General features: G+C 41.3%; 1 protein-coding gene and 1 long non-coding RNA gene across 2 annotated transcripts; both read left to right on the forward strand.

Moving 5' to 3' along the window:
* Positions 1 to 1,838: 1,838 nt before the first annotated feature.
* On the forward strand, positions 1,839 to 3,293 carry gal3st1b (galactose-3-O-sulfotransferase 1b; the record flags this gene model as incomplete). The annotated part of the gene is made up of 2 exons (XM_080835386.1): positions 1,839 to 1,963; positions 2,147 to 3,293. The coding sequence occupies 2 exons, from the start codon at positions 1,839 to 1,841 to the stop codon at positions 3,291 to 3,293; spliced, it is 1,272 nt and encodes a 423-aa protein (XP_080691512.1).
* A 2,520-nt stretch (positions 3,294 to 5,813) lies between these two features.
* LOC308363148 lies at positions 5,814 to 9,311 on the forward strand. The gene is made up of 4 exons (XR_013968596.1): positions 5,814 to 6,104; positions 7,523 to 7,586; positions 8,834 to 8,879; positions 9,063 to 9,311. It is a non-coding gene; the product is annotated as an uncharacterized lncRNA (long non-coding RNA).
* Positions 9,312 to 11,202: the final 1,891 nt, after the last annotated feature.

Consider the following 11,202-nt stretch of genomic DNA (forward strand, 5'->3'; position numbering starts at 1 on the left):
AAAAATCAGCACAACCAACTTCAGGGCAGGTATCTAGGCATAATTGGGAAACAAATTATGCCAGTAATATTTTAATTCAAAATGTTTCATTTTTTTCTAAAAATCTCCAGGTCCAAAAAGTACTAGTTGGAGAATCACCCAGTAATGACCTTGCTATGTGCATATCTTAGACCTTAGCGAAGTGTGAATACATGCAGGGTCAGGGGTAGCCGGTATGACGCAGACTAAGACAATTTCAGTGTAAGTGATTGATCAGTGTTAAATACTGCAATCTGAAAATTTCAGAAGCTGAGATTTTTGTAAACAGTAGCCTACCTTTCATAAATCAATATGGGGGTTGTGGATGGGGCATGACAAGGCTTGGCATTCTCCTCTTACAATCTACTCAGGGTAGGTAAGGCCTACGTATGAGGCTCTAGAGCCCTGTTTAGCGTAAATAGGAGTGAGATGCATTTAAAAAAAATAGTATTAATAAAAATAAAAATAAAACTTGTCTAATTTTGCCTTTGAGGTCCACTGAAGCAGTTTACATTAACTGAAATTATCCAACAGTTTAACGCAAAATGAGGAACATTAAAAGATCATGAGGTTGGGTTGCCTCCTCTAGTTTAGTTTAGGTAGTTTTTAATTACTGAGCCTAATGACTGAGTCACACCTTTATCTTCCACATCATACAACAGGTCATCATTGAAAAACAGAAAGGACTGTGGCAGTAACTAGTGAGTAACGTCTTAACGATTCTGGCCAATTATGGGTTGTTTAACATGCTAAAATTCATCTTTGTTGTGTTCAGGCACCAATTATTTTGAGTGTCAAGGCTTGATTATTCCGATCTTCCCTTTTTAGCTAACGGTATAACATTGCATAACATAACTTTAGCATAACATTGTGTTACCCAATATTCATTACACTCATTCTTCAAACGCTTACAAGACAGTTTAACGTTAAATGTTCTTCTTTAAACTAACCTCTTCATAAACTTAGCTTCTAACTTAGATATCTAAGTTAGAAGGTAAGTTTATGAAGAGGTTAGTTTAAGTCAAATGAGGGCACTTGTTAGCAAAGTAACGTTACTTTATGAGTAGCTGTTATTAGCTTGCTAGGTAGCTACCAGGGTTGCCAGGTCTGTGTGACAAAACCAGCCCAATGGCCAATAAAACCAGCCCAAAATCAGAACTCGAAATATACACTTCAAAAGTAGCCCAATTCCGCGGTAAAACCGTGTTCTCAACTAGCACTCTCAGAATATTGTAATGTGATTAAGCAGCAACAGTGCATGCAATTGTAAGGGAGCAGGCATAGCATCTGATAGCAAAATAGGCTGCTTTGAGAGGACCAAGCAGCTTATAGTGATTAACATTGAACATTTTATTGAAAGGTTTGAACATTTTATTGAAAGGTTTGAACAAGGTTTGAACATGTTTATGTTTTCTTGCCTCCTTTTCTCTATTTCCCTGACTGGTTTTAAGCCACGACATAGGATGTGCAGGCTACATGGTTAAACTGAGTTATTCATTGTCAAAGCTTGATGAACAGCGTTAACTGTTTACAATGCAACAATGGTTGTTGTTGCATAATTGCATAAAATATGTTCAATTAACTGTTCTTAAGGGTATTATAAGGAGTTGGCCACTGTACCAAGCCTTGCAATCATATATATAGGTTATTCATTTATGTCAGTGTGTAGTATGAGGATTTGGGTATGAAATGTATTGCCACAAAACCCTTGAAAGCATGTCTCTGTCACGCAATGCAGTGTGCCACAGTCAAAACATTGATTCAAAACAATACATTTATTCTTTCCAGACCAGATCCTTTCCAGAGTAGCTCAGGCGAGCATGCAGCACCTGAAGAGCACTCAGCTCAGGTCTCTGACACGGCGGTTCATCATGGGTGGGCTGTTGGTGTCCGTCATTATGGTGTTTTACTGTCTCTCCTCACCAGTCCAGACAAATGTGCACATGTAAGTCTAAATGCAATAGTGGTTGCTGTATGAATATTAAGTAGGTTTCTTTCTTGTTAAAAGGGAGTTCTGCCTTGTTGCAATAAGATGGAGTGTATAGACTTGGTTTTCCACAAATGCCTTCAAAATGATCATTGTTAAGTTAAATTTAACTTGTCAATGTCTTGCTGTGTCAACCCACAGGATCTTACAGGCATCTTCCTGCCTTCAGACTCAAATTGAGTCGTCCAATATGTCTCACAAACCGTGGGGTCAAAACAGTTCTTGTGTTCCAAAAACCAACCTCATGTTCATGAAGACCCACAAGACGGCCAGCAGCACCCTACTCAACATCCTGTTCCGCTTTGGAGAGAAGCACCACCTGAAGTTTGCCCTCCCAGATGGACGCAATGACTTCTTCTACCCATCTGTTTTTCTCCGCTCATATGTTCGAGACTACAGTCCAGGTACCTGCTTCAATGTGGTCGCCAACCACATGCGCTTTAACAGACTGGAGTTGGAACAGCTGCTGCCTCCTGATGCTGCCTTCTTCACCATCCTGCGAGACCCGTCTGAAGTCTTTGAGTCGGCTTTCCACTACTATCACAATGTGGTGCCGTTCACCTGGTTCATTCCAGGAGACGACAAACTGAGTGCATTTTTGGAGGACCCAGCACGGTACTACACCCCAGATGGGTTTAACTCATTCTACCTCAAGAACCTGCTGTTATTTGACTTTGGATATGACAATGCTCTAGAGGCAAATGACCTGGGTGTGACCCGGGCAATCCATGAGGTGTCTGAGCGTTTCCAACTGGTTTTGCTGGCTGAGCACTTTGAGGAGTCCCTCATCCTGCTCAAGGACGCCCTCTGCTGGGAGATGGAGGACCTGCTGTTTCTTAAGCTCAATGTTCGGAAGGGCTCCTCTGTGTCCCGGCTCAGCCCCGCACTGAGGGCAAAAGCCCTACAATGGAACAGTGCTGACTGGAGGCTCTACCGCCACTTTAACGCCTCTTTCTGGGCAAAGGTGGAAGTGTATGGTCGCCAGCGTATGGAAAGACAGGTGGAGGAGCTGAGGAGGTGGAACGCAGAGATGAGGGCCATCTGTGTGGAGGGTGGAGCTGCTGTGGAACCCACTGGAATCAAGAACACAGAGTTGGCACCATGGCAACCCATGGGAGAGAAATCCATTATGGGATACAATCTGAAGAAGGACATTGAATCTCAGTTTGCTGAGCTTTGCCGTAAAATGCTCACACCAGAGATGCAGTACTTGACAGAGCTCGGGGTAAACCTCTGGGTCACAAGGCTATGGGGCTGGCTGAAGGACAGTGTCTCCTGGCTGACATAATTAACACATGAGCTGTTCAAATGCTGTTCAAGTGTTATATACTGGATTTAAAACTCTTTAGCTTCAATTGTTATATAGTGGATTTTAAAATACTTTAGTATTATAATCTGTAGACTCGGTCAGACTATGACATACATTTTCTTGTTCTTAGTGTTTTTGTTTTGGTCTCTTGAGTAGAATGCAGTGTTCATGTTAAAGTGCAGTGATACTGTGCTGCCTGAGGGGAAGACAGATGGCAGAGCTGTCTTTTAATGGCTTTGAGGATGTCTGTGAGCCAAATGAGTAGAAAAAGGTTTTCTACACTTTTGATAATCCTAAAGTTATTATTCTGTATGAGTCACCATGGCAACCCTCATCCATGTGTCTCAGCAACTGCCCTTCTTGCATTTGCAGCCCACACCCAATGTATTATTACAGTCACCTCTGCCTGACCATAGTAACTTAACTTTGCAATTTCTAGCAACTATATCTTATCTATATCTGAGAATTTAACTCTGCTTTTTTTTAAAGTGAAAGTGCAGCTTTCTTTTTATGATCACTAACTGACAGTGGTGTTTACGCATGATAATGCATTGTTATTGTATTACAAATTATCACATTTAGTATTAATACAGATATTCTACAAAACTCCATTTAATATAAATGTGAAGAATGAATATTACAATGTGACTGAAATCTATTAATTGAAAGAATTTAGTACATTGAGACCTATTTCTTTTGGTGGTATCCTTATCATTTCAGGTAACCAGGAATTCGGGTCACATTATTATTTTGTCTTTTGAATTCAGTTTCTCTTTTGTATTGAGTATTTCTGTAGGAGATCCTAAGCTGTTAAAGATTGTCAGTGAAACATTTTATTAAGTACATCTAAGTAGCTGGTTTGCTGTCTTGCTCTGATGTTTAGTTTTGTTGAAATATTTGTGTTGTACGCATACTTTGGTAATAGATAATTGTTTTGCATAATGCTGAAATCTGACAAAAGTATTGAATGTACTAATTAACTTAACTGATGTTATTGATAATTTATTTGACTTAAGCATCTTAGATCGCATTGCAAATAATAAAAAACAGCAACAGTTTGTTAAACTTAAACAAAGCTTGAATAAAGGATGGACTCAAGCCATGGATGAATATCAAACAATACATGTTAACACACACATACAAATTTGGCAACTTTGCCCACGAAGACACCAAATTTAATTGAATTGCTTTTAGGGGACCTGTCTAGATATAAGCAAAGATATAAGGTGGGTAGCAGTGCTGTGGGTTCTACAAAAAGGGTGTTACCACAGATTGTTCAAAGGGGAACATTTTAGAGTACTTGTGGAATTCTGAAATACTTCTACATTACTTATTTAGTGCACAACCTCAAACTGTCGAAAAAATAGGACAAAGATGTATCTTGACTACAGTACATGTTCTTACCTTCCGGAATCTATATGTAATACTAGCAATAACCAGGAGGTGGTGCTGAGAATAAAAAGTCTGACTATGGGTCAGAAAAACTATTAAACCTATACTACTCATTGTACCTATAAATATCTTGGTCAATTAGACACAACAGGAGTAGGTGGATCACTGAATGAATTAGGAATATGGAAACCTGACTAACTTTTTGTTATGCAAATGATTTAACGTCTTCATTTAACAGAGGCCTTTTTTACAGGTGAGAAGAACACCAGCAGTGGACCGCTAGCCTATTGGAAAACACGCACTGGGTGGAAGGCACCTTGACAGATGCACCCTGTTTTATAGCTGCATATTTCAGGCTTTCAGGCAAATATAAATAGTTCACTTGAATTCTAATGTTTCCCCAAAAACCAAACGTGGTCAAAATTATATTTCCAATGCAGTGTTTTGAGGTGTAAAGTAAATTATTTAGGCTAGTTGTAACTCCAGGGAAAGCAAATAACAGCCGACCACTCAGCGTCAAGGTTAGGGTAGCCTCATGTACTCTTGACCACTACACACCTTCACCCTTATTTGTAGTGACAACATCAGTCAGAATGTTCTGCACCTCAAGGACTACAGGCAGCCTTATGTTTAATGCATCCATTTCTTATGCATGTGCCACACACTGTGCTTCACCCACCACTCATGGGTAATAGTCAAGTAACAGCCATACATTCGTACCACATCCCTACAGAACCTGTAGAGATCTGGCTTTACCTCCAGTGAGCAAAGAAACACAATTTATTTTTAGAGCAAATTGGGGATGGCTCTAAATCTTAATCAGCATAAGGATGATGAATGTAAAGCAGTCAAAGCATAGACTTGTCACTCTAAAAGTTAGAGCTAAAAGGAACTCTCAAAGTTACACTGTTGGAATAATTGAGCGCTGACTTGCACGTACTGGCCAATCAGTGATAGTTTTAGTTCCATCGGCCCACTAAAATTACGTTCAAGATAGAACTAGATTTCTATAGGTGGTTGCTGAGACAGCTCTCACTCTGATTGGTGCATCGTCTGCCTCGAGACAGAGAAGGGCTTCTGTAGATTCCTCGGACTGTCGAGTAAGCAGTCTGGCTAGCGGTATCATTGCTGCGGCTGGAATGGGGGGCATGGCCCCGGTCCAACAGTGGTTAGAAAGGCTCATTGTTGGGTGTAACTAACTACCAAGTTTAAAGCTATTGGAAGGTGACTCAACGCAGCCTTAAACGGGGCCGCAGTACACAGTAAAAGGCTGTGCTAGTTGTTTTCAGAACAGTACCTTGGCTATCTAATATCAGATCAACTGAATTACCTGTTTTTTGCATGACATTGCTGTGCAACAGCAATTCTGAGTCAAAACTGGACGACATGAAGGGGTGTGTAAGTAACATTGACTGCATTAATGTTAGATATTTGCAATGACACGGCTTGGTAAGGTGGCGAAATATCACCTTGCAAGACAGTCCTCTGAATAACTCAGCAAGCTAACTTGGCTAAAGCTTATACTTAGTAGTTTCAGCATAAGGTCGTTGATTATTGAAGTTCTTTAGCAGAGATGTTTAACAGTATAATTGCCTATCGTATATTTCGACCATGAAACAAAACCTTTGCATGGAAGACGGCTAACTGGGTCGCTTGCAGTTACCTAATGCAAGCCCTCCTACATACTCCAAATGTAACGTTTGCCAGCTAACCTTAGCATAGCATGGTTTGAGCTTTACAGCTGTCAAACGAGGGCTAACTGGGCGTTGTGTCCGTATTTGACGAGACACTTACTCAATCTATTTTACTCAATATTTGTCAGAAATGTCATTTGTCAGAAATGTCAGAAATGCGTGAATGTTATTAGTGAGCAATGATCAAGCCTGACTGCAACTGCTATCCTGAGAGAAGTGTGCGGCTTTGTTCTTCAGTTGTGGTGGAGTCCAACCGGAAAGTCGTGGCAATGCGACCAAATTTGGTAAATAAAGGGAAAAGAACTGGAAGCGGAGCCCTTCATAGTCATTTAGAGATCCCTTTGTCTCTGTCTCTTTAACATAAATGAAACCAATTTCGCCGCAGTACATATTTTAGTATGATGGATAACCTTACCTAACTATATAGAGGTCGTGAACGTGAACATCACTAGTAGTCTAACGTTAGTTAGTTGTTGTTCAGTGTTGACGTCAGGGTTAATAAGTTTACGATTTGAAATTAGCTCCTGGTTTTGAAACTGAATACTTTGCACCTTGATAAGAGGTTTGGCTGCAAGACATACTAATTGCAGTAAATTATGTGTTTCATGTCATACCAGTTGGGGACTGTAGAACTGCCGGTGTGCTACGGTAACAAGATGACTACTGAACTAAAGAGTATTCTCCATCCTTCACCTCGTCGCTCCAATAGAATAGCTCACTGTGACATCTAGGCAGAGAGCATTTCACTGTCCTTAATGGGCAGTCAGCAAGAAACCGATTTTTTGCAACTTATTCCAAGGTCTACCGTTAAGGGAGCTTAATTTTACTAGGAAGGACCAATATGTGTATTACATATACAGTGACAAAAGAACGGTAAAACGACTGTAAGTAAAAGGTTGTATGACTGGGTAGTAGCTACAGTCCTAAAATTAGACGACGAGACCCAATTAAGTCATGCATACCCTGTTAGATCACGTCTGAAGATATGACTTCTGGTTTATAATAAACTGGAATATTCAACATGCTGTAGACCGCATATTTGTCTCAAACGGAATAAGACAGAGCGTTTGTCACTGTTTACCGATGTTTGATGTCAAAATGCCGGTGTGCATTGTCTTGCAGTATTCCCCCCTCCCTCCTGTCTGGCGCGCCGGGTCTGCAGTGGAGCTGTTCACAGATGATCCCGGTAAGGTCTGCAGCTTAGAGCGGCACATTTTTAGATTTTTGATAGAATGTATATCATTAATGCATGTAGTAAGGCAAGTATATGTGTCTTTGACACATTTTAGTGCTATTCGTGTAGTGAATGTTTTCCTGGCTGTCCTTGCACTTGCTAATGTTAAGTGGTTAGGGCCTCCTCTCCAACCTTTCAGCATGTCCAACAATCCAACAAGACCTGTATGTGTGTCATATTGCATGATGTCAGCCATACTGTCTTAGATAGACTGTTGTGTGTGTGTGTGTATGTATGAGGGAGAATAAGAGAGTGAGTGTATTTAGGCCCTCTGCTGTTGGAGCTGAGTCAAGAGGGGTGTGCCTCCCGCCGTGTGTGTGCGCTTGTGTGTGCGCTCGCGCTGCAGGCAGAGGAGGGATCAACGGGTTCAGCTGCACTCGGCAGCAGGGATAGGGAGGGGGGCGGAGGGAGAGCGTGTGCGCGTGCGTGCGTGCGTGTGTGTGTGTGTGTGTGTGTGTGTGTGTGTGTGTGTGTGTGTGTGTGTGTGTGGAGGGGAGACGTGACCTGGTTTGACTGGAGCAGGAAGGAGAAGCCGTGCTGAACTGCATTGAGAGGCTGGATCAGAGCAGAGCAGGTGGCCAGCCACTCTGCGGCTGTCATGCGCACTGACAGACCAGAACATACTCTACATTCTGTGTGTACGTGTGGAGTTGCTTTAGTTAGTCTGACGTATGTGTGTGTGTGTGTCTGTCAGGGGGCAAACATTCCAGACAAGAACTCCAAATCATCAGTAAGACTTGTGTGCTCGAGTCATGCAGTACAGCTACAGGAAGGTGTTCTAACACAGATGGAATATAACAGCAGAAAATATATTTTTAAGGGGCAAAATGACAAAATATCAATTCAAAGACCCTTTCCCAACTTGGAGGCAACTAACCTTCCTGTAGGCAGGAAAGTCCTCCCTGGATATTCCACCACCTCACTGTTACAGAAAAGCTTGGCGTAGCTGCTATTGCAGAAACATCCCAATTGTGGATGTTCATTCATAAAACACACTTGTATCAGAAGTAAAGCCCACCACTACCTCATTGGTCAAATTCAATCTGAAGAGCAAGTGGAAAATCCACACTGGTTTATCAAAGCACAGGGAGTATGTGTGATGTGTGACTTGAGTGTAGGTTATCCTGTAAGATTTTCAAGACTTGCAATTCAGACATGATTGTGACCTCTACTTATGACCTTTTTGTTTTTTCTTTCAGAAAACGGCATCTAAGTGAGAACCAGAGCAATGGGACGCTCCCTGAGGTAAGTGGAGCAGACAGTAGAGTGACAGTTTAGAGGCTTAATTTAGAAGGAACTTGAAAATGGGCTACTGTTATAGACGGCAGCTGTGGTGGTGATGTGTGTGTAGTGACAAATCATTGAGTAAAAAAAGATATGATGGCCATTTATTCTTAATGCTATTTTTATTCTGTTCTGCTTTCACAGTGGCAACATCAGAGTCCCTTTCTCTTCCAAAATGGAGGGGATCGACAATGAATACTCAACATTCCTTTCACCTGATGTTGGATAGATAGGGTTTTTATCATGAAAAAAACCCTACAGGGGTGATTTTACCCCCATAGTGTAACGTTTTTATATCCTTAGTCGTTTTCTTTTATGTGTCTTTGTTTTTGTGTTTGTTTTGGTTGACTGACGGTATCAGGTAAAGCTGTACCATGAGTGTGGGGTATTGCTCCCTCTGTGTGTCTGTGTTTTTTTAATTTTTTTAAGTTTTTTTTATTAATGTGTTAGGAAAACTCGGGACTCTAAGCCTTGATGATATTTAAACCTTCTTGGGGGACGGGGAGGTGGAGGGAAAGATGGCAAAAAAGGGGGGGGGGGGGGGGAAGCAACCTGAGGTAGAGCTGGCATGATTGGAGCTACCCAGAAGCCCATGCGTCTGTGTTTACAAACCCTTACAGGTGGCCCCACATGGCCGACAGCCCTTGCAGCAGCATGTCTTCCACTTGTCCACTCAACATACTTTGCACTGCTTGTTTCATTCTCCACATCCACTGTATATGTCGTTTTGGTTCGTAACCCCAGCCACCAAAACCATTTGTCAGCGCCCAACTCCCAGTTCAGACCTATTCAAAGCCAAGCACAGCTCATCTGTCTGGTTGATTCACTCTGGTTTATGCACTTGTTCACAGGTGCTCTGATCCGGATCACAAAAGTCCCTGTGTTTTTCTCTATTTAAGCTTTATGCAAGTCAGAACATGTGCACCTCTGAACGAGATGGCAAAAACATCACAAATCCTACAGACAATAAAACACTCAATCGACAGGCACACCTTCCATGTGTGCTAACGACCCTCTTGGCTGAGTCACACACTAAAGATCTATGTTTTATCTCATTCTGATACCACAGTCAATCTAATGTCACTATTCAAACTCTTGACAGTTATTTCCTGAGGCTAAGAGTCCCTGCTTATCATGTATTTTAGAAAGTGCTTTCTGAGCTCATGGTGTGTTCATTTGGTTTTATTTTTAGAATGTTGCTTTTTAGTTTTGTTGTTGTTTTTCTTTTCTTTTGGTTCTGTTTTGCTTTGCTAGTATAAAAAGATATCTATAATAATGTGCGTTGTGATATAGAAGTAGCTGTAGAAATGCATTGTTTCCTTGTGGTAAGTGATTGAGATGCTGCCACGGAAGTAAGACACTGATGAATGGTGCTATTTTGGACTTTAATCTGCTACTCGGTGAGGTAGCTCTGGTGGGTTTCATTTTATATGTTCATGTTCTGAGAAGGTGTTGGTTCTTAGGTGGTCTGGACGTTGTATACTTGGTCTGGATTGACTTTTTTTTCCTGTTGATTTTCTGTGCGGCTTTCTCATTGGATTTATGGATGAAACAAACAAACAAACAAACAAGAGAGAAAAATAGGCACAGTTGATGTATTTTCAGAAGGTGGAGATCCAATCACGTGTGGAGGGTGGGAGCAATCACAAAACTGCAATCCTTTAAAAGAGCTGTTTTGCCCCTCAGCACAGATAAGACTCAGACATGATAGTTATAGGCTAGTTCCCAGCACAGGTCACTTTTAGAAAATGTAATGCTCCCTCTAATTATGTACCACATGAAGAGTCACACTATATAAAAGAGTGTATTTTGTGGCGCAGTACTGGCATGGGTACATCAACCTGAGATTTGCACATTGCATATTAAGAATGCTTTCATCAATCAATCGAAGAAGTCTGAACACATGCCACAGCATTAAATGAGCTTTCTGCTTCTTCCATTGCTTTGCATAGTTTAGAGGCTATGATGTGGGGATGGGGGGAGGGTACGAAGTGGCGAACCATTTTCCCATAGTCCCTTCCAAAAGCCATGCGCCTTCCTCAGACGCAGCTTGTTTGGGGTTCAGGGGTGTTAGATGCTGCATCTTTACCAGCAGGCCAGGTCCTGTAAGTCTGATAATCAAACTGTCTCTGGTCAGACAGTCAATCTTAAATTGTGATGCACATCATTTTTTTTAGAAATGCATTTTTCCAAAAAAGCCAAATATGTAGCATAAAGAAGCTGAACAATCTTCATAACGACTTACCTATTTTGTAAAGTAATATTAGAATTATTTTTCTTTGAT

This window comes from Sprattus sprattus (genome assembly GCF_963457725.1).
Source record: "Sprattus sprattus genome assembly, chromosome: 3".
NCBI lineage: Eukaryota > Metazoa > Chordata > Actinopteri > Clupeiformes > Clupeidae > Sprattus > Sprattus sprattus.